General features: G+C 44.1%; 1 protein-coding gene across 4 annotated transcripts in view; it reads right to left on the minus strand.

The window, feature by feature from the left end:
* PRICKLE2 (prickle planar cell polarity protein 2) overlaps positions 1-25,822 on the minus strand; it is a 358,609-nt gene that overhangs the window by 39,898 nt on the left and 292,889 nt on the right. For all 4 annotated transcript variants that reach the window (XM_033210349.1, XM_033210348.1, XM_033210350.1 and 1 more), the window contains 3 exons: positions 23,831-24,034; positions 20,006-20,192; positions 13,649-14,521 (listed from right to left, as the gene is read on the minus strand). In XM_033210349.1, the coding sequence (XP_033066240.1) occupies positions 13,649-14,521; positions 20,006-20,192; positions 23,831-24,034 (1,264 nt within the window). The remainder of the gene's footprint in view (positions 1-13,648; positions 14,522-20,005; positions 20,193-23,830; positions 24,035-25,822) is intronic.

Here is a 25,822-nt window from a genome sequence, read left to right on the forward strand (position 1 = left end):
GATATATTTTGGACAGATGCCGTGTGGGAGGATGTGGTATCTTACACCGTTTCAGTAATTGAGGTACACAATATTAGGGGCTGAGTTCAGACTAAATGCTGTTTACAACTCCATGTTTCCAGGAAGACTTTGAGTTCATCTCTGGAAGACAACAGGGGTAGGAGTGGGAATGGAAATGGTGCTTTATGAACCCACTAAGAGGATTTGAAATTCTTCTTTTGCAGCAGTCCCTGGGCTCAGAGGAAGCTGGAATAAAAGATGTCCTCTGATTTGATGTGCTTCATCCAGTATTGCCAGATAAAGGTGTGTCATCCAGATTCCCCTACCCTAATGTGCCCCTATATTAAACAGCTTCAGAAGGCAGAAAGTGACAGAGGAAGCCACCTGCTTCTTAGGTAGTCCTAACTCCTGAGTAGAAAGAGAGGCACAATGGGTGACAGAGGACCTGGCCATGTATGGCTCCTGGTTCACTCAGGGATGCTGAGCCTTGGGTTGTATAAAGGGGAGCTTGATGGGAAGCTCAGGCCAGGTTCGAATTTTTTTCCTGGGAGAGGAGCCAGAGTTTGAAACAGATCTGCAGCCAAGGGCCTGGCTGGGCTTGTTCCAGGAGCTGATAATGATCTCAGTGGAAAACTTCCACTGTTGTACTCTCCTCATTGTCTTCCTCACTTAGGGACCAAAGCTGGGCCTGTTTCTCATCCACAGACTCAAAGAACAAATTAACTCCTTTAAGCTGTGGCAAATGGGAATTCTCTGTGCAGTTAATTGATGCTGGGGTGGGGGGCCAGGGGGATCCTGCAGGAAGGCTGAGCTCTGTGAGCTGACAGTCTACTTTCTCACATGTGAAGGCTGGGCTCTATTAGCATTAATAGGTGTTACATGGGCATAATTAGGCCACAGATTCTGGTAGCCTCTTTTGACTCAGACAAGGCTGGAAATCAGATTCAAGGAGACAAGGCTCATCTTTCTGGCTGCAAGCATTCCTAGAAATGCAAGCAAAGTGCTCCCCAGTTATGGGTGTCAACGTGAGTCTGGATCATTAACATGTACAGAATTGCCAAATCGCACACTCATCCATTGAGGCTGGTTTTTGCCTTCTATCCCTTTCTATTAGAATGATTCCTGAGTTCTGGTCAATCTTCCTTCTCCCTGTTAAGTAAGCAATAGGCCGAGACAGAGTTAAGAGGAAGATGGCAGGAGGTCAGGGTACCAAATAATACAAGTAATAGTTACTCTCAAATAATGAATTTTCCACATACCGGGCAGGTGGTGAAGTGCTCCACGCATGTCACCCCACACCACCCAGCAGCCCCGCTGCAGCAGACATTACATTTACTCAGGAAGCTGAGGGATTGAGAGATTTAAGCCACTTGCCTGAGTCACACAGCTAGAGAGGTGGTACGATTTCAACCAGGTCAACTGGGCCCTTAGGCACTAAGCATGAATGTGTGTTGCAGCTAGGGCCAGAGCAAGAAGCAAAAAAACCTCTTTCAGCTGCAGGTGGGGCTTCCGAAGTACCTAGCTGAGGAGGTCCCTTCCTGTAACATCATCCTCTCCTCAGATGTGGTGCAGAATGACTTCGATTGGGACTAACGATTTCCAGTGGAATTCCCTGTGTCTAAGCCAGGCTTTCTCAGTCTTGGCACTGCTGGCTTATGGAGCTGGATAATTCTTTGCTGACTTGAGTGTAGGGGGATGACGTTTTGTGCACTGTAGGAGGTTTAGCGACACCCTGATCTCTACCTACTGGAAGCCTGCAGTGTCCTGCACCCCAGTTATTACAACCAAAAATGCCTCCAAACTTCGAAGTGTTCCCTGGGTGGGAAAAATCACCACCCCTAGTAACCACCTCCACCCATCTCTGTTGAGAATCATTCATCTGGACCACTCTGTTTCCCCTGGAGTAGTGTTTGTGTATGTGTGTGTACTTTAGGCAAAGGGAATTTCCCCCCTCATCTTTTTACCTAGGATCCATTATTCAAGTATAAAGAAATAAAAAGGGTGAGTTATTCTAGTCTGCTTCCTCTCCTCTCTCATTTCCAGCTATGAGCTCAATCTGCTCCCCAAAGTAAAGACTGAACTGGACTTTTCTGCCTTTTAAAATTGGCACATTTGATTTCAAAGGCAGCCATTGGGAAGTCTGTTGCTGCCAGGATGAGAAACCCTAGCAAGGTATGAGCTGCTCACTGCTAGGCAGTAGAGTCACTGCCAGGGATGCTGTCACCAAAAGCACAATGTCAGCATCAGAAACAAATCCCTGCAGGTGTCCTTGGACTGATAACACTCTTGCGGGGGCAGATTTGAGTGGGTTGGATAAATGACTTGAAGAAGCAAGAATACACAAGAATCCCTCAGACTTAGCACAGCTGAGAGTCAAGGATTTATTCCAAGTAAAGACCCAGAGAACAGAAATGCACAGAGGCACAGTCTCTACTCTGCTGGGCAAGAAGCAAAACGAATGAGTATTTTCCTCTATTCCTTGTGCATAGGAAAAATAAGAGAGAAAAGAGGAGACAGGGTCTGAATAAACTGCAAAGCAGAGCACTATAATCCTTGGGTAACAAAGAGTTGAGAAAGGCAATTTTCTAGGACAGAAAGAATGGGAGAAATACGCCTGCTTGAGCTAAATGGATGGGGGAATTCTGGATGACATTTTTAAGCCATTAAAAGTTTTTGCACCAAGGCAAACACTAGGTGTTTTCTTAGTGACTCTGAAGTGGAAGACCCAGACTTTATCTTCTAAATGGTGCCCTCTTTGCTCAGCCTGATTTGTGATAGCTGCCTCTCAGAGATGTGTCATGGTCTGATTTTGATTTGGGGTGGGCAGGCTGAAGGAGATTCCTGGCAGAACAGGACCGGGAATGATCACAGATCACACACACACACAAACACACACACACACACACACACACCACACACACACACACAGAGCTATCTGGGTGCTCAAGGTAATGCTGGCAGAAAACTGGGGAGAGTGAAACTTATTGGTGGAAACTATTCTTGGTTAAACAATCAAACACACAACAAACCAAGCTACCTTGAAATTTTATGCAACTTTGGGCTCATGATCTTTTGATTTTCACATTGATTCTAGAGTGGAAACAGGTCCTATTTCAAGATTAGAGTGTTCTGTTGTCCACCTTTTCTGATGTATTCAGTGATAATGCCAAAACCACCAAATGCTCTTGGCAAGTAATACCCTCTTTCCTACTTAATCCATACTATGTAATTAAGACACGTATCATCCATATGCTTCAGATAATGTGTTTTAACTCACTAAGGTGCTATTTACTATACCAAGACTGATTTGATGTCAGGGACATCTTCAGAAATTTTGAGAGGAGATACAATCCACTTTTTCTTTTGTCTCAGCAGGAGGCTAGACTCAGGGCTGAGAAGGGGCAGTGTAGGACAGATACAAGTTCTAACTACAGGTGAGCTCATGAGTATGGTACCTCACCCAGATATAAGATGAGGAGTCTGGGTTTCCTTAGCTCAGGGGTCCTCAAACTTAGTGAACCTATGAGTTCTCTGAGAACATGTGTTTGAAATGTTGATTGCTGAGTCTGAGCCCTGAGAGATTCTGTTTGTGGGTTTGGGATGTGGCCCAAGAATGTGCATGATTGACAAGCATCCTGGATGAACATAGTGTAGGTGATCCCTGGAATACTCAGATTGATGGAGTGGACAGTTTACTGTTTACATGGAGAAATAAGACTCCCCAAAGCTAGCTTTAGGCTGCTATTACTAGGAAGTGGGGTTTTAGTTATGTTAGTTTTCCGCTGCTCTGGGAGGCACTTTACGTATAGACAGAGGAGGGGAGGTTAAGGAAGGTGATGGTTGGTGCAGAATCGCTCATAAGTCTCATATGACCACTAGAACACTGTGGGAGGGAGATGCTAAAGAAGTTTTGCCAAGTGGCCAGGTAGGAAGGTCAAGGATCTAGCCGTGAGACAAGATATTTAGAAGGGTTATGTTTAAAAAAGGAGGTCAAAACAGTATATTTTGTTGATGGCAGACAAAGGAAATCAGGATTTAAATACAGATCATTTTAAAAAAAACTGCCTATATGTCCAGTTATGGAGGTGTGGTAACACCCATTCAATTGAATATTAATGCAGTCATTAAAAATGATGGTTCCAAAAGCCACAAAATAAGCTAAAGACAGAATGCAAATGAAGAAATGCAGGCCACAAACTATTCACTATGTTTACAACCAAGTTAGAGAAAAAGAATGAACTAATACATAGGGAAGAAACTTGAAAATTCATGAAAATATAAACACTGGTCAAGTGGTGAGATTTGGGGGATATTTTCTCTATTTCTACCTTTTTCCAGAATTTTTCTTTTCTGTGTTTTCCTTACTCTCCATATTTTAAAAAATAAATGGCTTGAGTTTTAAAGCCATTTCCAAGTAGATAGAGTTTTCTCATTTCCCTTTATGAGATTAATAAATTCAAAAGTTCCAAGAGAAATGTTCATACATTCTTAAAGAAATTCACTCTATAAAATCTTGCACCAGTCTGAGGAACCCATCACGACACACCATGCCCCAACCTCACCACTGCCAGCCTCCACCCTGGACCTATTTTCCAGTGTTGCCTTTTCAGTAATAGTGTGAATAAAATCAGCAATCTTTTCTGCCTGTCAGCAGCCATGGTTACGGACTTGGGTATAGATGACTGCTCAAGCCCAAGGAGGTTATAAATACGCCTTTCAAACAGTTATCAAAAACCAGGACACTGGAAAAATTTCTCTGGGCCCAGAAAATGTCAGTGAGACTACAACATTGTAGCAGGGGTATATCACCTGCTCTGGGCTGAGCTCTCTTCCAACTGCCCACTGATCCCCTGTTCTCCCACCCTGCTCTGACATTGTCCTCGGCTTCCCACATGCCAGAAAAGCAGAGCGAAAAAAGAAAGGAGTGACAGATTCTCCTGGGACTTTCACTCTGCTGGTTTTCTTCTGGCCCCTGGTCTGTGAGCTAGGGGTGATGTTCAGAGTCATGAAATGCCAACAACAGGGCACAGCTTCCTTGGGAATCCATGGGACCAGTCAGAAGGTGCTCCTTAGGATGTACTAAACATTGAGTGAGAAGGCTGGGCTCCATCCAATCTCTCCCTTCAGAATATCTCCTCATAGCCTGAAATCCCTATATTAAAATCACCACAGGCCATACCCCAAAGACCAGAGCTTTGTCTCCAGAAAACCATAGCTGAAATACATAATGGGTGTTCGATGTTAAATTCAAATATGGTGGGGCTTTTAGAGGAAGGAATCAGATAAAAATGTCAGTCCTGGATGGATGGGATACCTACGGTGCAGGAACAGATGCCTGTGGTTTCATCTCCTTGCAGCGTAATCCCTCTTCCTTTGAAAACATGACCTTGATTTCCCTTTGAACATCTTCCTTCTCCATTGTCAGTCCTGAAGTTTTGATGGGTTTGACCTCATTGTCTCGTTCCTGGGATGGGACAAGACTCAGGCCTGACCTGTCGGAGCTATCATTCTCCTGGCCACAGTGGTTTGTTTAAGAATTGTTGGATGCCCAAAGTCAGGCAAATGAGACTCAATTCTGGCACTTTTGGTGACACTACTAGGGAAGATCAATTCTTTTTCCCCTTCACCTGATGCTGATGGACATTGGCCTGCAGTGACTGACAGTCATCCTGGCTATCCCTGGGAAGAGGCTGCCTGAGAATGAAACCAGTGTACAGGGAAAAAGAACTGAGAGACAGAAAGAAACCAAGTCCTGATGACATCATTTGGGCTCCTGGAACTAAAGATCTGTGAAGTTTGAAGTTACTTGTTCAAAAAATGTTTGTTTACACCCATTGGAGTTAGAATTCTGACACTTCCAAACAAAAGAGTTCTGCAATACCAATGAACAAAGGCAATCTCTATGCATTTCCCAAGTGTATCCCAGGCTGGCCCTCCAGTCAATGGATAGGACTCATGGTGAGCTCTAGGTTTTAAAATCTGTGATTCCAGACTGGACCACACATCTTCCCTGGTGACGGGAAGGAACAAAAAGATCTGGGCCACACAATTCATGAGCACATCTGAGGTGTGGCCCATCAAGTAATGGGTGCCGGCTGGTTAGGAGGTTTTACCCAATTATTTAAATAAAGAAATTGGGTTAGAGGATGGTTATCCAAGTTATGCAGAAGAATAGAAGACCTGTCCCTTCCTTAAATTAAATATAGAAATGTTTTGCATTACAAGGATTGAAAACATTTCAGACATTCTTGGTAAACTCAGTGGTTCCACTTGTTGTTTTATATCCTCATGTTGTTGTTTTCTGGTTCTTTCCCAGTTTGCCAGCAATGGTGAAAAATTACCTTGTTACCTTGTGGTATTGCACAACTAAGGTTCCCTTGCCAAGGTGTGTAGATGAGGTGTGTAAACGGCATGGCCTTGACACAACAATGCAACACTGATCAAAGAAGGCAGGAAGCCCTTTCAGATTCCTGCTTCGTGTCTCCAATTATTCAGGCCAATAACACATGCGCTTGCAGTTGATGCTGGCCTGAGTAAAAAATCACAGAGTAGGCAAACCTTTATCTATTGCTAATTTTTTCATATCTATTTTCCTCTGTCTCCCGGGACCTACTCCCCTTGGGACACTGTAAACCTCTGCCAATTTCCTCTCCTAAGTCACTGTCTTTCCATCCTCTTATTTTGGACCTTGCCATTAACCTTCACCTCTAGCCTGGCCTACAAAGCCCCACATTGCCTCCTAACAGGTCTCTCTGCATCAGCAGTTGCCCTTTTCCAATCAATTCCCCACACAGCAGCTGAAGCCATCTTTTCAAAATGCAAATTGGATCATGTCACCTCCCTCACTGCAGGGCCTGACATTTTAAGGGCTTTCCATTGCCCTTATTAGAAAGGCCTATACCCTTAATATAACCCTAAATGGCTCTGCACCATCTGGCCCTTGCTTTCCTTCCCAGTCTTATTACTCTATGTGCTCACCCAGCCATGGGACCTTCTGTCAACTCTTCATATATTCCTACCACAGGGCTTTTGCACATGCTGCTCCTGCTACCTGGAATGCCCCTTCCCTTATCCCTGAAGCACCACTTTTTCAGGATGTCTTTTGACTCAGCCACATCCCTCTTTGTAAGCCCTTGCAGCCTCACACTTACTTATATCATAAAATTGGATGGCTACTGTCTATCAACTTCACTAGACTGTGAGGTACAAGAGGGCAAGGCCCATGTCCATTTCAGCTCAGCACTGCATTCCCAGCACCTTGCATAGGTGGCGCCTACAAATACTAATACCAACCAGTATTCAATGAACACTTAGAGGCTGTTAGACACTGTTCTAAATTCTTTATATGAACTCACTCATTGAATTCACATCACAACCCTGAAAAGTAGGGTCATTCCATTTCAAAGATGAGGATAGTGAGGTGCAGAATAGATAAATCAGTTGCCCAAGGTCACAGAGCTATTAAAGTAGAAGTCCAGTTTCCAGCTCTGGCATACTGGTCTACAGCCCATGCTCTCATATTATTCTGCTGTAACTCACAGGGTAGGTGTTCATGTCATACTTGCTGAGTGAATCAAAAAACAAACAGAAATGTTCTTTCCCCTTCCCTCACTCCCATCCTTACCTGGAGGTACTTCCTATAGGACCCAGCTCTCTATGACCAACCACCCCGGACAGAATGTGGCTGATCCTCAAGGAATGGTCAAGTTCCCAGCCTCGTCATTCCACACCAGCATCCTTCACTAGGGACCAGCTCACAGTTTCCGGTTGTCCTGTGGTGTGGCCTGTGCCTAAGGCAGCCAGTTCCAATTCCAGCTCTAGTATACACCTGGTCCCAGTATGTGACTTGAGCCCTGACCTCTAATTTGCAATGAATACCTTTGCCCCCTGCTCTGCCCTTGGTGTCTCTTGCCCAGGCACCAGCCCCTGGACCATCTCTGCTTGTCCGCCTTGTCTTTCCTACCTCTGACCTTGGCACATCATCTTCGACTGCCACCTCTGACTTCTGTCATTCACAGCTGTGCTCTCATGCTTCTCTTTAGCATTGTCAGAGTCAAACAGACAAATCAACAAGCCAGCTGCCACAGGAGAGAAAATGCCTATCCCTTCAGCTAAAGCCACTGTGCAAATCTTCTAACTGTGATTATGACCCTTCTTGTGAGGAATATCAGGCCAGTTAAGTGCATGGCTTTGCAGTCAATCACACCTGGGATCAAGTCCGGGCCATCAAGCCCTGGCCATCTGTGGTGACTATAAAAAGGCTACTTCTATGAACCTTAGTGTACCCATCTGTAAAATGGGTATAATGATCAGATTTATCTTACAGCATTTAAAGAGGCATTCTACATGAACCCATTAGCATGTCAGGTCATAGCCACTGGTCTATTATGATTATCATTGGTTACAATCAACATCATCAGCAGCAGTACATTTACCATGGTCATTCACATCGGCCATAGCATAGTGTTGAAGGGCACAAGCTCTGGAGCTAGAAGGCCCAAGTTTAAATCCTGTTTTTCTACTTCCAAGCAATGTGGCCTTGGGCTACTCAGCCTCGCAGTGTCTCACGTATACCATTTGTAAAATGGGAATAACAACTGTGTCTGCCTCATAGGGTTGTTGTGAGGACTGAGTGAGTTTAGTTTGTGGAAAGTGCTTAGAAAAAATCCAGTCCATATAAACACTCAATGTTAGTTGTTCTTGATGTTGTTATTATTTCTACTTCAATGCTATGATTACACAGGCTGCAAGCTGCTTTAGAGGCATGTTTAGGGACTGGCAAAGTTAAAGTGCTTCTGCAAGGCTCCTGCATTGCGGTGGTATAAATGGTGGCTGTGCCTGCCTGACTCACTCTGTGTGAGCATAAGGGATGAATTGTGTTTTCCAAGGAGAAGGGACTGTACACTACTAGTTTTAAACACATTGGGAGGGGCCGAAGCCCAGATCTGAGGCTGACAAGCCACTGGAGCTATCCGTTTTTTCAGATCTGTTCTGAGGAAAAATGCTGCCCACAGAAAGATCACACTTCATGCCAGATTAAACACTATAGACTTATTCAATAATACAAGTTACTGACCATGGAAGAAAAAAGAATCCATCATCTTGAAATCTAGCTTTATCTGAAAGATCAAGGTGCTTTCACTAAGCCTTTATGGCACGTACCTGGTATTCAGACTGTGATTCTAGGATTTAAATATATGCGGATAGTTTAGAATGCTATTTAAAAAAAAAAACTACTGAATTTTCTAGCAAAATTCAAATGTTAACAGTGAGGGACAGCAGCAAAAACACCAACTTTCCAAGTCTATTCCTTGGTGTATGTGTGTGCAGTGTAGGATGTGAAAGGCTATTTAGGGTCTGCTCCAATGAGGAATGATGAAGCTGTGCTTAGAATATTAGCCACCATCTTTCTTCGACACTGTCGTATCTGACAGAACCACAGAATACACTTTCTTTAATTCCCTGTTTTTCATGGTTTTCTCAAGCTGGTTAGGAAAAAAGAAGCCTGCAGGAGTATTTTCCTTTATTTTTTTTTTTGACAAATTCTTGCTCTGTCAAAAGGCTGGAGTGTAGTGGTGTGATCCTGGCTCACTGAAACTTCCACCTCCTAGGTTCAAGTGATTCTTGTGCCTCAGCCTCCCAAGAAGCTGAAACTACAACTACAGTCATCCACCACCACGCCTGGCTAATTTTTGTATTTTTAGTAGAGATGGGGTTTTGCCATGTTGGTGAGGCTGGTCTTTAACTTCTGGCCTCAAGTGATCCGCCTGCCTTGGCCTCCCAAAGTGTTAGGATTACAGGTGTGAGCCACTACACCTCACCCATGCAGGAGTATTTTCAAATCTAAAATGCAAACCTGCATAGCTGATGGATGGTGGGAGAAGTTAGTAGCCACAACAGGCTTAGGGGTCAAAACTATGAATCAGTGTGTTCGGGAGGAGAAAGAATTAATAAAAAGTAGCAGGTAACCATTATAGAAGGTCATATGTGTCAAAGACTATATTAATGATTTTAAATGCATTTATCATTTAATGCTCACCAAAGCTATACAAAGGAACACCTTTATCCATTTATTCACAAAATTCCATGGATGAGGAAATTGAGTTTTGCAGTTTAAGTGACTTGTTCAAGGCCACACAACTCCTAAATGATGAAGGTTTGATCTCATTCCAGCAAGTGTGACTCCAGAACTGGTAATCCTAACCATTAATTAATTAGAAAGACAAAAAATCAGGGCTCCTGTAAGAACTTCAGAGACTAAGGATGGTTTAATATCGTGCCCATCTTATCAGTTTACCTGGTCATCTGCACCTTCTAGCAGGGTCACCACTAGCCACAGGAGGCTGCTGAAATTTAAATGAATTAAAATTAAATAAAATTTAAACTTCAGGCCATTGCTGTTGAGTACTTAAAATGTGTTTAGTGCAACTAATGGCCTGAAATTTTAATTTCATTTAATTTTAATTCATTTAAATTTCCACAGCCCCATATGGCTGCCATATTAGACAGTGTTGATCTCAGGAGTTTTTTTCCCTCAGTTTTATCAGACATGGTCAGGGTTGCTTCCTAAAAATCTGAGGCAAAGGGGTATTAGTTGCTTTGCCCAAGGATCCTAGAAAATCACGAGAGTAAATCTCCCATGATGTCTTCTTTAGGAATGGAAACTGCATCCACTCCCTACTTAGGAATGGAAACTGAGTGTCTTCCTCACTTGCTCTTTCCAATATTCCTCAACCTCTAGCCCTCCTGATTTCCTCATGAGCCACAAGGTGAGGATAATACAGTCAGAGCAGACAAACCCAGGCACATCTCCCCTCAGACAATGGTGCACATCAGCCTCAGCAGAGATCTGCTTAACATGCAGATTCCTGGGCCCCACCTCTGTAGAGTTCTGATACAAGCGGTTAGGGGGAGGTCCAGGAGCCTATGTTTGAATCAAGCACCCCCATGATTCTAATGCAGGTGGTCTAGCTTTCAGAAACTCTGCTTCAGAGGCTGAAGTATATATTTATCTGCTGTCCTCTTAAATAATTATAGCACATAAATCTTTCGAGAATAACATAACCTGGGCTGGAAGCCAGGCAGTCATCACTCTGCACTAATTGCTCACTTCTAAGAGATGAGGCAAGGCGCTTAGTCACCAAGGCCTCATTTTTTTTTTTTTTTCATCTGAAACATGGGGATGAGGATATCTACTCTTTGTTCTGGGACAAATAGGAACACAGATGTGGACATATTTGAGGAGGATAGAAAGTAAAACCCACTGCATGGACAAGCTACAATTCAGAAGCTCGTTTTGTTTGTCCAGCAGAGTTGAAATAGATTTCATATTTTTAAAAATCCACGTTTTTAACTTCTCTGGAAAAATTGGAAGATCTGACAGCATGGGGCTCATATCAGATTGGCAGCCTGGTGTGATTAAGAGCAAGGTTCTGGAATCATATGCACAGGTTCAAATCCCTGCTCTACCACTCTACAAGCTGAGTGACTTTGGGTGAGTCCCTCAATCTCTCCATTTCTCAGTTTCTTCAACTCTGAAATGAGAATCATAACAATATTCCTCCCTCACAGTGTTATGACAATGTAATTAAGCAAGCTAATATTTATCACGTGCTTAGAACAATGTTTGACACATTGCAAGAGCTATATAAGGGTTAGGTGGATACATAAATATCCCAGCACATGGCAACAAGCAGCTGGAGCTGAGCAGTGGTCTACCCCTGCAAATGGGGCTAACTTTATCACAGTCTCTATCCAGACACCATCGACTACGGAATCCTTGCTGTAAGGGGCAAACGTATGTCTCCCTCTTCTGGTACCTTGCCCACAAAGGGGCAGATATACTTAGAGCATCTTAGAGCACTACTCTTCTCAAGCTGTCAGTGGTGAAGGACCAGTTTCTTTTTATTTTCAATCCCTTGTGGACTGACATATGGCCCTGATAAGCATGTCTGAGACACAGCACAAAGAGCTCAGTATGTGAGTTCTATAACACCCTGATTGGTCTATACCCTCATTAATAAGACAAGCCTACTGAACACGCACTTGGATGTCACCGCAACATCGAACTGCTGTAAGAGTTTCCAAACACTTTTAGCTTCAGTACTAATCTCGCTGCTGATGGATGATAGTTCTCAGCGAGTGTTATCCTCACATTCTGCTTTAAGTAGCACCATCACACAGAAAATCTACAGTACTCTATTTTTTCCCACATTTAAAAATATTTTTAAAATAATATTTAAAATATTAAATAAATAATATTAAAAAAAATTTTTTTTTAGAGACAGGTTGTCACTCTGCTGCCCAGGCTGGAGTGCGGAGGTGAGATCATTGCTTAGTGCAGCCTCAACCTCCTGGGCTCAAGTGATCCTCCTGCTTTAGTCTCCTAAGTAGCTGGGACTATGATCATGTGCCACCAAGTCCAGCTAATTTATATATATATATATATATATATATATACACACACACTTGTGTATATTTTATCATATATATTAATTATATATTGCATATATATGCAATCGGTTCAGAACAGTCTCAGAAGCTGTCATGGATGCTTTGGTGCCCCAAGCAGCACCAGGTTGGGGGCAACTGGGCTCCAGGTGCTCTGAGTACTGCCATCAGCTCACAGCTACACCTTCTCCACCTTCACATGGTACGAGGGGCAAACAAGTTCCCTTGGGCCTCTTTTATAAGGGCATTAATCCCATGTATGAGGTCTCCACTCTCACGACATAGTCATCTCCCAAAAGGCCCCATCTCCTAATGCCACCACCTTGGGATTTAGGATCGTAACTTAGGAATTTTGGGGAAAACATTCAGACCATAGCATTCTCTTTCTTTAATGCTGCCTTTGGCCAACAGGAGCTGCCTTGCCCCAAGCCCACATCCACAGTCTCATCCCCATGTTACTCCTCAGCAGCCCAAAGCTGATGACCAACTGACATGATGGTATAAAACATCAGCCTCTTTGTCACAAGCAATTGGCTCTATAGTGCAACTCATGTATCAGAGTCTCCTGTGGGATCAGGCAGAAGCCAGACCCCAGTGGAGACACCATTCCTCACTTGGCTCCTCCCTGTGCCCTGTCCTCCTTCTCTCACCCTCCTTCTCCTGGGAGCACTCTCTCAATACATCACAGGCATCTGGACCCGTCTCAGGTTTTCTTTACAGGGAAGCCCATCAAAGACAGAAGCCATCCCAAACTTGGGTTTACCTTCCTCAGCAGCCTATTGGAAGAGGGCACATGGCAGAAACAACATTAAAATCCTGAGGACCAGGCCGGGCGTGGTGGCTCATGCCTGTTATCCCAGCACTTTGGGAGGCCGAGGTGGGTGGATCATGAGGTCAGGAGATCGAGACCATCCTGGCTAACATGGTGAAACCCCATGTCTACTAAAAATACAAAAAATTAGCCAGGCATGGTGGCAGGAGCCTGTAGTCCCAGCTACTTGGGAGGCTGAGGAAGGAGAATGGCATGAATCCAGGAGGCGGAGCTTACAGTGAGCCAAGATTGCATCACTGCACTCCAGCCTGGGCAACAGAGCGAGATTCCATTTCAAAAAAAAAAAAAAAAAAAATTCTGAGGACCAGCATCCAGACACCCAGAGATTAACCCTTGCTATCTGTTTTCGAGGTGAACAGAACCTACCTGTTGCATTAGACAGAGCCAGGGATTCCATGGAGCCCCGAGGGGTCTGCTCTGTGGGCGTCATGTCCTCTGTATATTTCAGGGAACTGATTGGATGACGGGTCCGACACTGCTGAGTGGACATGCCCCCTTCCTCCTCCTCTTCCTCCTCATATTTGGGGACTTGGATGCTGCCTCGGGTCTCACTGAAACTCTGACTAGACATATCACTGTAGCTCTCCTGAGATCTCAGCCTCCCCGGGTAATAGTCTTCTCGGCATTCCTTGATGAAGCTGCCAGCATGTCCTGTCATGGCCAGTGACGAGCTCCTTTTGGGGTTGCTGAAGTGCTTGCCCCACATTTCCGGCTGGGCCCCAGCCCCTTGCCCTCCTGGACTGTAGGAAGTTCTGATGTTGCACTGGCTGAGGAGCTGCAGAGGGCTCTGGGACTGGTTCTGCTCCATCTTGTTCCCATAATGGTAGGGCTCTTCCCGGCTCCTCCAGATGGGGTCCCGGTTGAGACTGGGCGTCTGGCTGGACAGGCTGAGCATGTCCATTTGCAGTGACAGGGGATCTACATCGGCTGACAGCCGGTTGGAACTCACTTGCAGCTGGCTGTGCTGGTTCAGCATGGGCTCCTCCGTCTTGCCCTTGTTCTTGCCAATTTTGGCACTGCGCCGGGACTCCTTGGCCCTGGCGTTCTGGAAGGCGGAATCGGAGGAGTCAGAACCGTTGGGGTCTTCCCCAGCACTGCAGGCCCGTGAGCAGAATATCTGGCCCTGCTTTGGGAGGAATGGCCGCCCCAGGAGGGATTTCTTGCAGTGAGCACAGCAGAAACAGGTCTCGGTGGCATGCCAATGTTGGCCGTCATAGGTCATTTGACCTTGGTCGATACCTAAAATAATAAGAGACATTGGAGAGGCTGATGAGCTGCTCAGAGCCCTGCACTGGGACATGAAACACATTGCACCTTGGTTTGTCTCAGGATTCCAGGTGCGGCAGAATAAATTAATAAATCAACAATCAGACTCCTATGTAAATGGTATTCACGTCCTATTACGAGAACTCCTTGTTGTACCAGTATGTACCTTAACTCATTTGCTCCAAGCACAAAGACTCGAGGTTAAAATGACTTGTCTATGGATCCTTCTGCCTGGGACACATTTCTCTCTGACAAATAGCGATAGTAATACTAACATATGACCATGCCCTGCTTTAACAGCTTTATATATGTAAACTCATTTAATCACTCAACTCCTTGGGCTAGCTTTCTAATATTATTTGCAGTTTTCACACGAGAAAATAGAGGCAGATGAGGCTAAGTAACTTGCGTAGGGTAACATAACTAGGAACCAGAGACAAGATCTGTATCCAGGAAGTTTTATTCTCAACCATGACATTGATACTATCTCCTTCACTCTAGGTAGGCATCTGCTCAAAAGCCAACTCCTCTGAGAAGTCTTCCTGTCCACACTAATAGTGATTCTCCATTGCTCTCCACACTTACCTGCTGGAGTTTTCTTGATAGCATTAATACCGCTTTACATTGCAACAGTCTACATACGCATCTGTTTATTATTTCTCTCCCCTGCTAAAAGTGAAGGTCTATGAGGACAGACTCATTAAGTTTCAACAGCATCTCCAGGACCTGGAACATGGCTGGTGTATGACAGGGCTCTTTGTGTATAGATAGATTGAGTGAATCCCATTACTAGCATATGCTATTCCGATGGGTAAGTCACAGCAGCAATTCAGTGGATGCTACGGTGAATGTTTTCTCCAAAACTCCTAAGTTGAAATCCTAAATCCTAAAGTGATGGCTTTAGGAGATGGGGCTTTTTGGGAGATCACTAGGTCATGAGAGTGGAGACCTCATGAATGAGATTAGTGCCCTTATAAAAGAAGCCCAAGGGAGCTCGTTTGCCCCTTCCACCATATGAGGACTCTGCCAGAAGGCATCATCCAGGAAACAGAAGACAGGCCCTCAGCAGGCACTACATTTGCTGGTGCCTGGAGTTTGAACTTCCCAGCCTTCAGGACTGTCAGCAATACAGTTCTGTTACTCAGGAGCCACCCAGTCTGTGCTATTCTATTAAAGCAGTCTCAACGGACTTAGTGGGAAATAAAAATGTGGATTTCAACTCTTGTTAAGGAAAAATCTGCTTTTGGTAAAGAAAAACCTAGACATGGTATTGCCAAAGCTATTGCCCCTGTGGGAGCATGCGTACCCTTTGCTTAATTTCATCAGGAAAGGAAGAGGTACAGTTCCTCGCTGTGACAGGACTGTGTCAGGTTTATACAGCCTGGCCACACTGCTTACTAAGGGAGCCTCCCACAGCCCCGGGCGTTCTCCTTTCTCATCATCTCTGCCCTCTTCTGGCTATAGGACTTCATCTCCCTGTGGGACACCATTTCCTGCCATCTTCAGGCCGTGAGCTTTGGGTGGGGCAAAAGCTGACCTGGGGCCCAACATAGGCCAGCAAAAAGCAATCTGCTCTCCTGGCACCCAGGGACTGATTCAGGGGTGGGCAAGGGACTTGCACTAAGCCAACACCTCTCATTGCTTTTTCTAAGGCAGGACTTTTGCTAAGGCAGTCACACAGCAGGCTGTTTTTATAGCAGTTGTTAAACTGGCAGAATGGAAGCTGGTCACTGCTGGGACCCCTTCCTGTGGGGAGAACCTGCTGGGAACACAGCCTCAAGCTATGACTGTAGGGTGGACCAGGACCCTTGCAGTCTCCTGATACATAATGACACATGGCTTCCCAGAAACAAGGATTAACGTGACCTTTGTCTTCAGTGGCTGAGAGTTCCTGAGCCTGGACTTTCAAGGAAGAACTTCTGGAGACTTGTCTAAAGAGGTGGCGAACACGAAATTAGGGAGAAAAAGAGAACTGCAAGAACAAAAGGCCACCAGCCCAAGCAGCCTGTCTTTCTCCTCCGCTGTCTATCCCCTCACTTTTGTGTCTATGGAGCCCAGGGAGAGAGGCATGAGGGCAATTCTTCTCTTATTAGCTCTTTCCCAAACTACAGGGTTCTCTTTTCATTTTGGAACCTGGCCTTAGAGACTAAGAGGGGATTTTTTTTTTTTTTTTTACAGGGATAGGAGCAGCCACAAGGGTCACCCCAAGTGGGAGAGAGGGAACTGTGTGAACCAAGTTAATCAACTCCATCTCTCTTTTTTTTTGAGACAGATCAACTCCATCTCTTACAGCACCAGTGCTCCCCGGTAGCGTGAGAAAGAACCAGCTGGGGCAGGGCTAGAAACAGACAACCCCAAGCTCTGTGGATACTTCCTCCCCAGGCCCTTGAGAGAAAGCCGAGGCAGACATCACAGGGACATAGGACTCTGAAGTAGTTAAGCATAATGCTCCAGGACCCTGACAAACACAGGTTCAAATCCCAACTCCATCCCATTGCAGCTGGTTGTAAAGATGCTGAAGGCCACCTGCTGGGGTTCAAATCTTGAGTCTGCTGCTTTCCAGCTGTGCGACCCTAGGCAAATGGCTTCATCTCTCTTTGTTTTTGTCTCCCCTTCAGTACAATGGGGATAATCAAATAGTACTTGGTAACTGAGTTAATATGCATGGAGTGCTGAGAACTGGGCCTACTGACCAATCTTCTTTTATTTGCATTAGGACTGAAAGCCTGTCTCTCTCTTTGCTGAGGGTCACTGCCCAGATGCAATCCAAGAAAGAACGATGAGGCTGCTCTGTCTCTCCTCCCCTCTCCCACCCTCCTCTTTCTCCTCCTTCTCACTCCCTTTCTCAAATGCCTAGAGTGCAGAGAGTTCATGATGGTATCCCTGGGTCCTTTGGTGAGCTCTAATCAGCATAGCATCCAGAGCAGCTGCAGCCATCCCCACTCCCTGTTAGAGGTACACAGGAAGTCCAGTCCCTCTGGCCCGTCTGCCACCAGCTGCTTCTCCACGCTTTGGCAAGGAGACATGCTCAGATGCAGCAGCAAGGGCCTAGTTCCTGGGGATGGGGGCCTCATGGAAGGATGGGCTTGGGTTGGGAGAGTGGAGGGGAGGTATATCATAAAGCAGCCTGGCAGGCAGCAGAACGTGGTCCCCGATAAACATCGATGTCAGATGGTCCTCTGAACTGCTCCTGAACTCTAAGCATCTGGAAAAGGTCTCTGCTGTTCAGCATCTAAGCGTTCCTTCTTTATTCCTTCTCTAAGCCCTTTAAGCACTTCTTGGAGGGTGTGTGTGTCTACTGCTGCCACAGCCTCGGTCTGTTTATAGGACTGTTTACTCTGCTGTGCACAGGCAAAAGTACCGTTGCCCTAGCAATGGCTGCCTGACACAGGGCCTGCTCTGAGTGGTTGTATAAATATGGAATATTTGTACAGTATGGTCAGAGGTAAAGCACCCAGTGACTGAGGTATGCGTGCTGTAGAGAGTGTGCTCTTTCACTGTCACACTCAGGAAAATTATGTTTGATAGAAAAGTGGATTTAAAACAAACATTAGGGACAGCAATTTTAACTATAGCAGCAGTAATACTGCAGGCCACCATGGTCCCCTTTTCTGAGAAAACACTGACACCTTTTTATGGATTTAATAGGAAAAGAGGAGGGAACTCCAATAAATGTGCTGGGCAGCCAAAGGGAGACAGTAAGAGAAGAAAACTGAGGGGCCATCTGAGGTGTACATGCTGCAGCAACAGAGAGATTTTTCTCTCTGCCAAGTACTGAGCAAAAATTCTAAGTGGCAGTTTCTGGAGAGGCTCTTAGCCTCCAAGGACAGAAACAGAAAAAAACAGAAATATGGATGGGAAGGGGTACTGTTGCCATGGACTGGTATTCTGCACACATAGCCCCTCTCACCTGAGCAAGTGTGCACTTGCAGACTTGAATCCTTGGTTGGGCAATACTGAGTCAAGACATTGCACCATTTTCCATGACACTGTCCCACCTGTCCCCTTCTTCACATGTCTTGCCACTTGTCACAATTGATCTTTGTATTTCCTAACTCTTAGCAAAAAGAAGGTTTATCTGTTTGACCACTTTGATCTTGTGAGACATGAAAGCTCCTGGGTACTGAATCCAGGCAACAGGCTGTGAGAGGCGTGAGGATTTTAGGGGTTAGGGGATGGGGAATTTGCCATCACCCAAGCCCCCAGAAGAAATGCTGCTGACAAAGGTCTTCACAGCAGAGCTTAAGCCTGGGCCTGAGTATATGGGACAAGAGTGCCCAATGACAAAGCACTGTTGAGCACACGGTAGGTGTCTTGTCCACAAAGCCAGGGTTTTTATCAGTACACATAGCTCTCCAAATACTAGCTAATTTTCTATTTGAATACATCACTTCTTATGAGCCAGGAAGACAAAGCCACTTTTTGTGGTCCTAATAAAACCTTTTAAGTGGGGCAAAATGGGCTCCAAAATGGATTATCTCTATATCTCCTCACTCTAGGTAAGAAACTGGCAGCTTCTAAACAGACTTCTTGGGATTGCACAAGCCACTGGACGGTCTGGCTGTGATCTCACAGACATTCAGCCACTGCCAATGTTTTATTTCCCCCCAAGGTTGGCTCCTTCCCAAGGTGCCAGAAAAGGCAACTTGAATGAATAAGCCACAATGCAGTACGATCTGGAATAGCCTTGAAGGGTTGAACAAATTGGTTATTTGCAGAGGGAAAATGATTTTCACCATCTCAGATCTGCCACTTGTTGGGGCAGTTAATAGTTTATGGACTATTTGAGGTTCATTTGCTTTGCATTTGGCTGGAATAGCTTTTATTTATTTATTTATTTTAAGACATACTTGCCAGAAGCCACTGGGTTTCCTTGACTATCTCTCCCTACCAAGAGGACCACTTTGATTCCTCCCTCTGCAAATCCCCATCTTGTCCCAAGGAGGCTATGGAAGATATCTGTTTAGACTTTCCTTCTGAGCTTCCCCACTGCCCTGACCCTCAGTTGTGGGACTGTATGGCACATAGTCCCAACTTGGAGGTGGGCCCTTGACCAAAGCAAGGCTGATAAGATTCTTATTTGGAAGAACTGACCTGCAAGCTGGCAAAGACATAGTTCTTCTCCTTTTGAGAATGCAAATACTAAGTCTAGTATCACTAGTGAGTCATCTCGACCATTAGGTGAAGATAGCTTCTCTCAAATGATGTTAACAGAAGGCAAATTAAGCTGAGATACAGAGAAAAAAATTGTTTTTGTCTGAACCTTTGATCCACCCCTACCTGAAGCCAGTATACTCTTTGGCCTTTCTAGTGTTGTGAATCAAGAAATCCCCTTTCTCAGTTAAGTTAGCATGAGTTGGGTTTCTATCACTTGCAATCAAAGATATTTTAACTACACCCAAAACAAAGGTGACCTCATCACAGAGGGATAAAGCTAACTGCCAAGTATTGCCTCACCTATATGTTGGGCACAGGTGTCACAATATTCTGCATACAAGGACTCGAAGCAGTGGCAACAGTAGGGTCTTCCCTCCTTCATGATGTAGCGCTGGCCGCCCAGCACTGTCTCACACTCGAAGCAGCAAAAGTGTTTCATGTGCCAGTGTCGCCCCTCAGCTTCTGTGCATTCATCTGCAAAGATGATCTGGAGATGGGGAAACCAAATGGTCAGTGTGTGAGACCCATCCAGAAGGACACACTTTAAAGGAAGAAAGCTATGGGGACCCTGAACTAGAAGGGTAAGAAAGCAGATCCCACTCACAAATAATTAAATAAAAATCCATATGTATATGTTTATTCTGTACGTATGTCAGTTCCTATATATGGATTTACCTAAAGCATAATTAAACATGATTTCTGGCCTAGCCAGTAATTAACTTAACCACATTTAATAAGAGAAAGAATGTTCCACCCTGGAGAACATAAGGCAGGATCAAAAACTGACAGCTCACAGGCACATTGGACATACATATCTGCTTCATTTGGTCTGGACACATTATTTTTTTAAATGGAAAATATCATATTAACACTTGGAATCCTGGTTTCTCTTTTGAAAACACAACATTTGCAATGCTCAGTGCACATTCCTACATGGCAATAATAAACTAGAGCTAAGAAGAGAGGCTGCTGCTTTCTAATGAGTGGCAAGTTCTTCAGTTTGTCATATTCTTCACCCTTCCCTATTGCCTTACATAAGTCACCTTCACTTACAACACCTGCCAGGCCCTCACAAGCATCTGTATTTTCCCCCAATATAGAGTTTTTAAAATTTCAAAGCACAGATTTCAAAATTTACTATAAAGCTACAGTAATCAGGCCAGCATGGCACTGGAAGAAGGCTGGGCATATAGATGAATAGGTATCCAGATTTAAACTCATACATATATGGTCAATTAATTGTTGAAAAGGGGGCCAAGACCATTTCATGGGGAAAAGAATAGTCTTCTTAACAAATGGAGCTGGGACAACAGGAGAGCCTCATATAAAATAATGAATTCAAACCCCTACCTCACATCATACATAAAAATTAACTCAAGGCTGGGAGTGGTGACTCACGCCTGGTAATCCCAGCACTTTGGGAGGCTGAGGCAGCACAAGGTCAGGAGATTGAGACCATCATGGCTAACATGGTGAAACCCTGTCTCTATTAAAAATACAAAAAAATAGCCGGGTGTGGTGGCAGGTGCCTGTAGTCCCAGCTACTTGGGAGGCTGATGCAGGAGAATGGCGTGAACCCAGGAGGTGGAGCTTGCAGTGAGCCGAGATCGCACCACTGCACTCCAGCCTGGGTGACAGAGTAAAACTCCATCTCAAAGAAAAACAGAAAAATTAACTCAAAACGGATTAAAGAGCTAGGGGCAGAAAAACAATAAAATGCTTAGAAGAAAACACAGGTGCAAATTTTTATGACCCTGAAAGGCAATGGTTTCTTAGATATGATGCTAAAAGCATAAACAACAAAAAATAAAGTAGACTTCATCAAAATCAAAAACTTCATGCTTCAAAGGACATCAATGAGTAAGTGAAAATACAGCTATAGAATGGGAGAAAATATTTGTCAATCATCTGATAAGGGACTAGTATACAGAATATATACAAATCACTCTTACAACTCAATAATAAAGAGAAAAATAGGCCGGGTACAGGGGCTCACACCTGTAATCCCAGTGCTTTGAGAGGCTGTGGTGGGTGGATTACATGAGGCCAGAAGTTTGAGACCAGCCTCGCCAACATGGTGAAACGCCATCTCTACTAAAAATACAAAAATTAGTTAGGCATGGTGGTGCATGCCTTTAATCCCAGCTACTCAGGAGGTTCAGTCAGGAGAATTGCTTGAACCTGGGAGATGGAGGCTGCAATGAGCCAAGATCATGCCACTGCACTCCAGCCTGGGTGACAGAGTGAGGCTCTGTCTTTAAAAAAAAAAAAAAGAGAGAGAGAAATAACCCAATTGAAAAGGTTGTCAAAAAAAATTAAATTATTTTTTCAAACATTTCTCTGAAAAAGAAGATACACAAATACCTAATAAACACATGAAAAGATACTCAACATTATTAGCTGTTGGGGAAATGTGAATTGAATCAAAACCTCAATGTGATACTACTTCATACCCATTATGATAGCTATAATGAAAAAAAAAACCAGATAATAACAAGCATTAGTGAGAAAGTGGACAAACTGGAATCCTCATTCATTGATAGCAGGAATGTAAAATATTATAATTGTTTTGGAAGACAATTTGGCATTCTCTCAAAAGATTAAACTTAGAATTATCATATGACCCAGTAATTCCATTCCTGGATATACACTCAAGAGAACTAAAAATATATGTACACAAAAAACTTGTACATAAATGTTCATAGCAGCATTGTTTAGAGTAGCCAGAAAGTGGAAACAACTTAAATGTCCATCAATTGATACATGGCTAGACAAAATGTGATATATTCATATAATTGAATATTATTCAGCTATGAAAAGGAATGAAGTATTTACATATACTACAATATGGATTAACATTGGAAACATGCTAAATGAAAGAAACCAGACTTGAAAGGTCACATATGATTTCACTTACATGAAATGTCCAGAACATGTAAATCCACAGAGACAGAGATAGATTAATAGTTGCCAGGGGCTAGGGAAAGGGGAAATTAGAGTGACTGCTAATGGACATAGAGTTTCTCTTTGGTTGACGAAAATGGTCTGGAATCAGCAGTGATGGTTGCACAACTTTGTGAATACACTAAAATCTACAGAATTATTTACTTTAAAAGGGTCCTTAATGCTATGCAAACTATATCTCAATAAACAAATTTCAAAGTGTGTGCTTCAATCATATCCTAATTGTCATTAGACAACACAAAGTTGTATTCTGAGCACCAATTTTCAGATGTGGAAACTAAGGCATGAAGGTAAAAAGGTGTCCTAGAACCACAGAGTTGGATCTGAATTTAGTTTTTCAGCTATCTTTCTAGAAGGTCTCTCTAGAACATCACCATTAGTGTTAGAATCCAAATTAGTTAAGTCTGATCAGCTTCCTCCTAGAAAGTGAGTCCCCTGTAGGTAGTTTCTAAGAAAGAAATGCCCATGTAACACTAGCTTCTCTGGCTGAAAAAGGGGAGTGTTACTCACCTCCCACACTGCTATTTACAGGGAAAGATAGATGCAAAAAAATCCTTTGCACAGAAGGAAACCTCTGTCTAGGACGTTTATCCAAATTATTCCCATAAAAGTGGTCAGATTTAGAACATTCTTATTTCTGCTCCCAACTTATAAAGCTAAACCAGGTTTTCTATTCTGTCAGCTTACACGGTAGTGTGTGCTTCTAGTAGGGGAAGAAGGCCAGGCGGAGGTCTTGGGTTCTATCCTGCTTTCTTAAATAGGGTACTTCTTAGAGCATGGAGCAGAGATATCCAAATGAAGTATCCATCTGCCTCCTGAATTTTCATTCAGAACTTTTATAAACTGTAGACAAATCAAATAATGCTACCAATTTTCTTCTCTTTTCTAATCATTTTGCAGCACTGAATCTTGGAAAATGGAACTCCATTACTGATTATTCCATGAGATTAGGGTTAATATTTAAAGATGCACAATGCAATTTTGTTTTGTTTTGTTTTTAGAGTTCTGAATTTACTTAGGGCCAGTTATATGCATATTTATTCTTATGCATATTATTCATATGCATATATTTATTCAGTGCAGAAAGCCAGAAGACCATGTGTTGTCTATGGTGCAATGAAGGGGTGATGGGCAGGTAAACCTGCTGGAGTTTGCTCTAACCTCATCGCAGGCTGCACAGCGTGGCTTCAGGCACTCAGCATGGTGCCTGCCACAGTATATCTTCCCATCTTGGTAAAAGTAGATCAGATCCACCAGGAGCTCATTGCAGACAGTGCATACGAAGCACGGCGGGTGCCAGCAAACGCCATGGCCAGCGCGTGATGCAAACACAGCGATGTCTCCACCATTGATCTGGCCTCCACACTGCGAGGCAAACAGAAACGTCAGTAGTCACACCAGTCCCCATCTCCCAGTGCTGTGCATAAACGATAAAGGACAACCACCATTAGCTGGCTACTGAGTGCTTATGTTCAAAGCAGTCACTATGCTTCCTGCTTTACATAGGCAGCAGGGCAGGTTTTTCTTGTCCTCCCTGAACTCTCCTTTCCTAAGGCTTACAAATAATATAGAGATAAAGTCACTAGGAGAATGAGGAATCACAAAGATGAGAAAGAAAGAAAAGCTCTTTTAGCACAATAATGTACAGGGGTTCTGCAGGCAGGAGGCAAACTGGCACAGAGGAAAGCCTCATTATCTTTCAGATACTTCAAACTCCATGCAGAGACACAGCCAGGTTTAACACTAGGAGGAGTGGCTGGGGAGGGGGGTGGGTGGCAGGACGGGCTTGGAGGAGGTGGGCCTATACTTTTAGATGGGAGGGAGGGTGGGTACATAATAGCACGCTCACCCTTAACTACCTTCTCTGTGTGCCTTTCAGACATGCTTTTAGCCTGCTTCCTCTAACATGGCACCACTTCTAAGGTCAAACTATGGAAAGGATTTCTTCCTATCCCTTCCTACCTTCTCACTCATTTTCTCAAGTTGCCTCTTGATCCTGAAAGAAACAAGGCAGAATCACTGGCCACCTATGCTTATAGTAGGGGCTGGGACAAAAAGAATATGATTTGAAGGTCTCTGAGGGAAGAATAAAGTGTGGAAAGTGGGTCTAGGGAGATGCTCTTGCTGACCATGGCATGGGCCATGAGGTTCACAGGTTGAGTCTAATACTAGAGTCCTACAAGAGTGGCTGAGCTAAGGGGACAATGTCTAAAGAGCAGAGAAGCTATCTTCAAATCTTTCCCATGCTATGGGTTGAAATGCATCTTAGAAAATGAAGTAAAGACCTCAAAAATAGTCTCTGGGAGCTCATCCATGTGTGACTGGACAAAAGAAAGGCATCATGTTATCCTTACCTTCTGTGATAATGTTAGCAGAGCTAAAGCATGCAGACATAATCCTATATAACCCTCACATGAGTCATCATTCATTCTTTCTATAGATGACAAAACCAAGGAAAAGTAACACGGTCAAGGTCATCTGGAAGAAACATGAGTCAAACTTACGAAAGCTCTTTCTGCCTCCACACTCTTGGCACTATTCTACACGATTCTTGGCACCTGCCCACAAAATGCCCAACCTTCCTTCTCCCTTAGGCAAACTCAGCTTGCCTGGTTCCAGGAGACTGATCTTAGAGTAGCAAGGATTCCAGCTTGCCTGGACTGAACACAGTGAATCTCAGATCACAACCACTGACCAGCTGGACCTTAAGGGTGGGTCCCAGATATACTTTACAATAATAAAGAGCCCACTGCCAAATCTCTGGTCAATTAGCTCTCCCATCCCATATAACTGAACCTTCTCACTCTATCCCTCTGAAATCTCAAACAAGGGCCTCAAATGACTTCTGCTTCCCTTGGGCAGCATCCTACCTCCTCTTCACTGATCCAGTTAACATATCTTCAGCTCTCAAGGGGTCTATGCAGAGCTTAAGGAGTTAGATAGGAATGTTCAAAAAGCTGTAGGACTTAGAGAAGTACCAAGAATGACAATCAGCACTGGAAAGCCTGTGGCAGCTGAGAGGTGGGGGAAGGTGTATTCCCACCCTGCAGTCTCTAAAACTCTTCTTCACCACACCCTGAGCACTCAACAGAAGCAGAGGAGACAAGGAAATCCAGAATCTTCAACTCTGAGGTCCCAGGGAGAATGCCTCTT

This window comes from Trachypithecus francoisi, unplaced genomic scaffold (genome assembly GCF_009764315.1).
Source record: "Trachypithecus francoisi isolate TF-2019V2 unplaced genomic scaffold, Tfra_2.0 Lachesis_group0, whole genome shotgun sequence".
In the NCBI taxonomy this organism is placed as follows: domain Eukaryota; kingdom Metazoa; phylum Chordata; class Mammalia; order Primates; family Cercopithecidae; genus Trachypithecus; species Trachypithecus francoisi.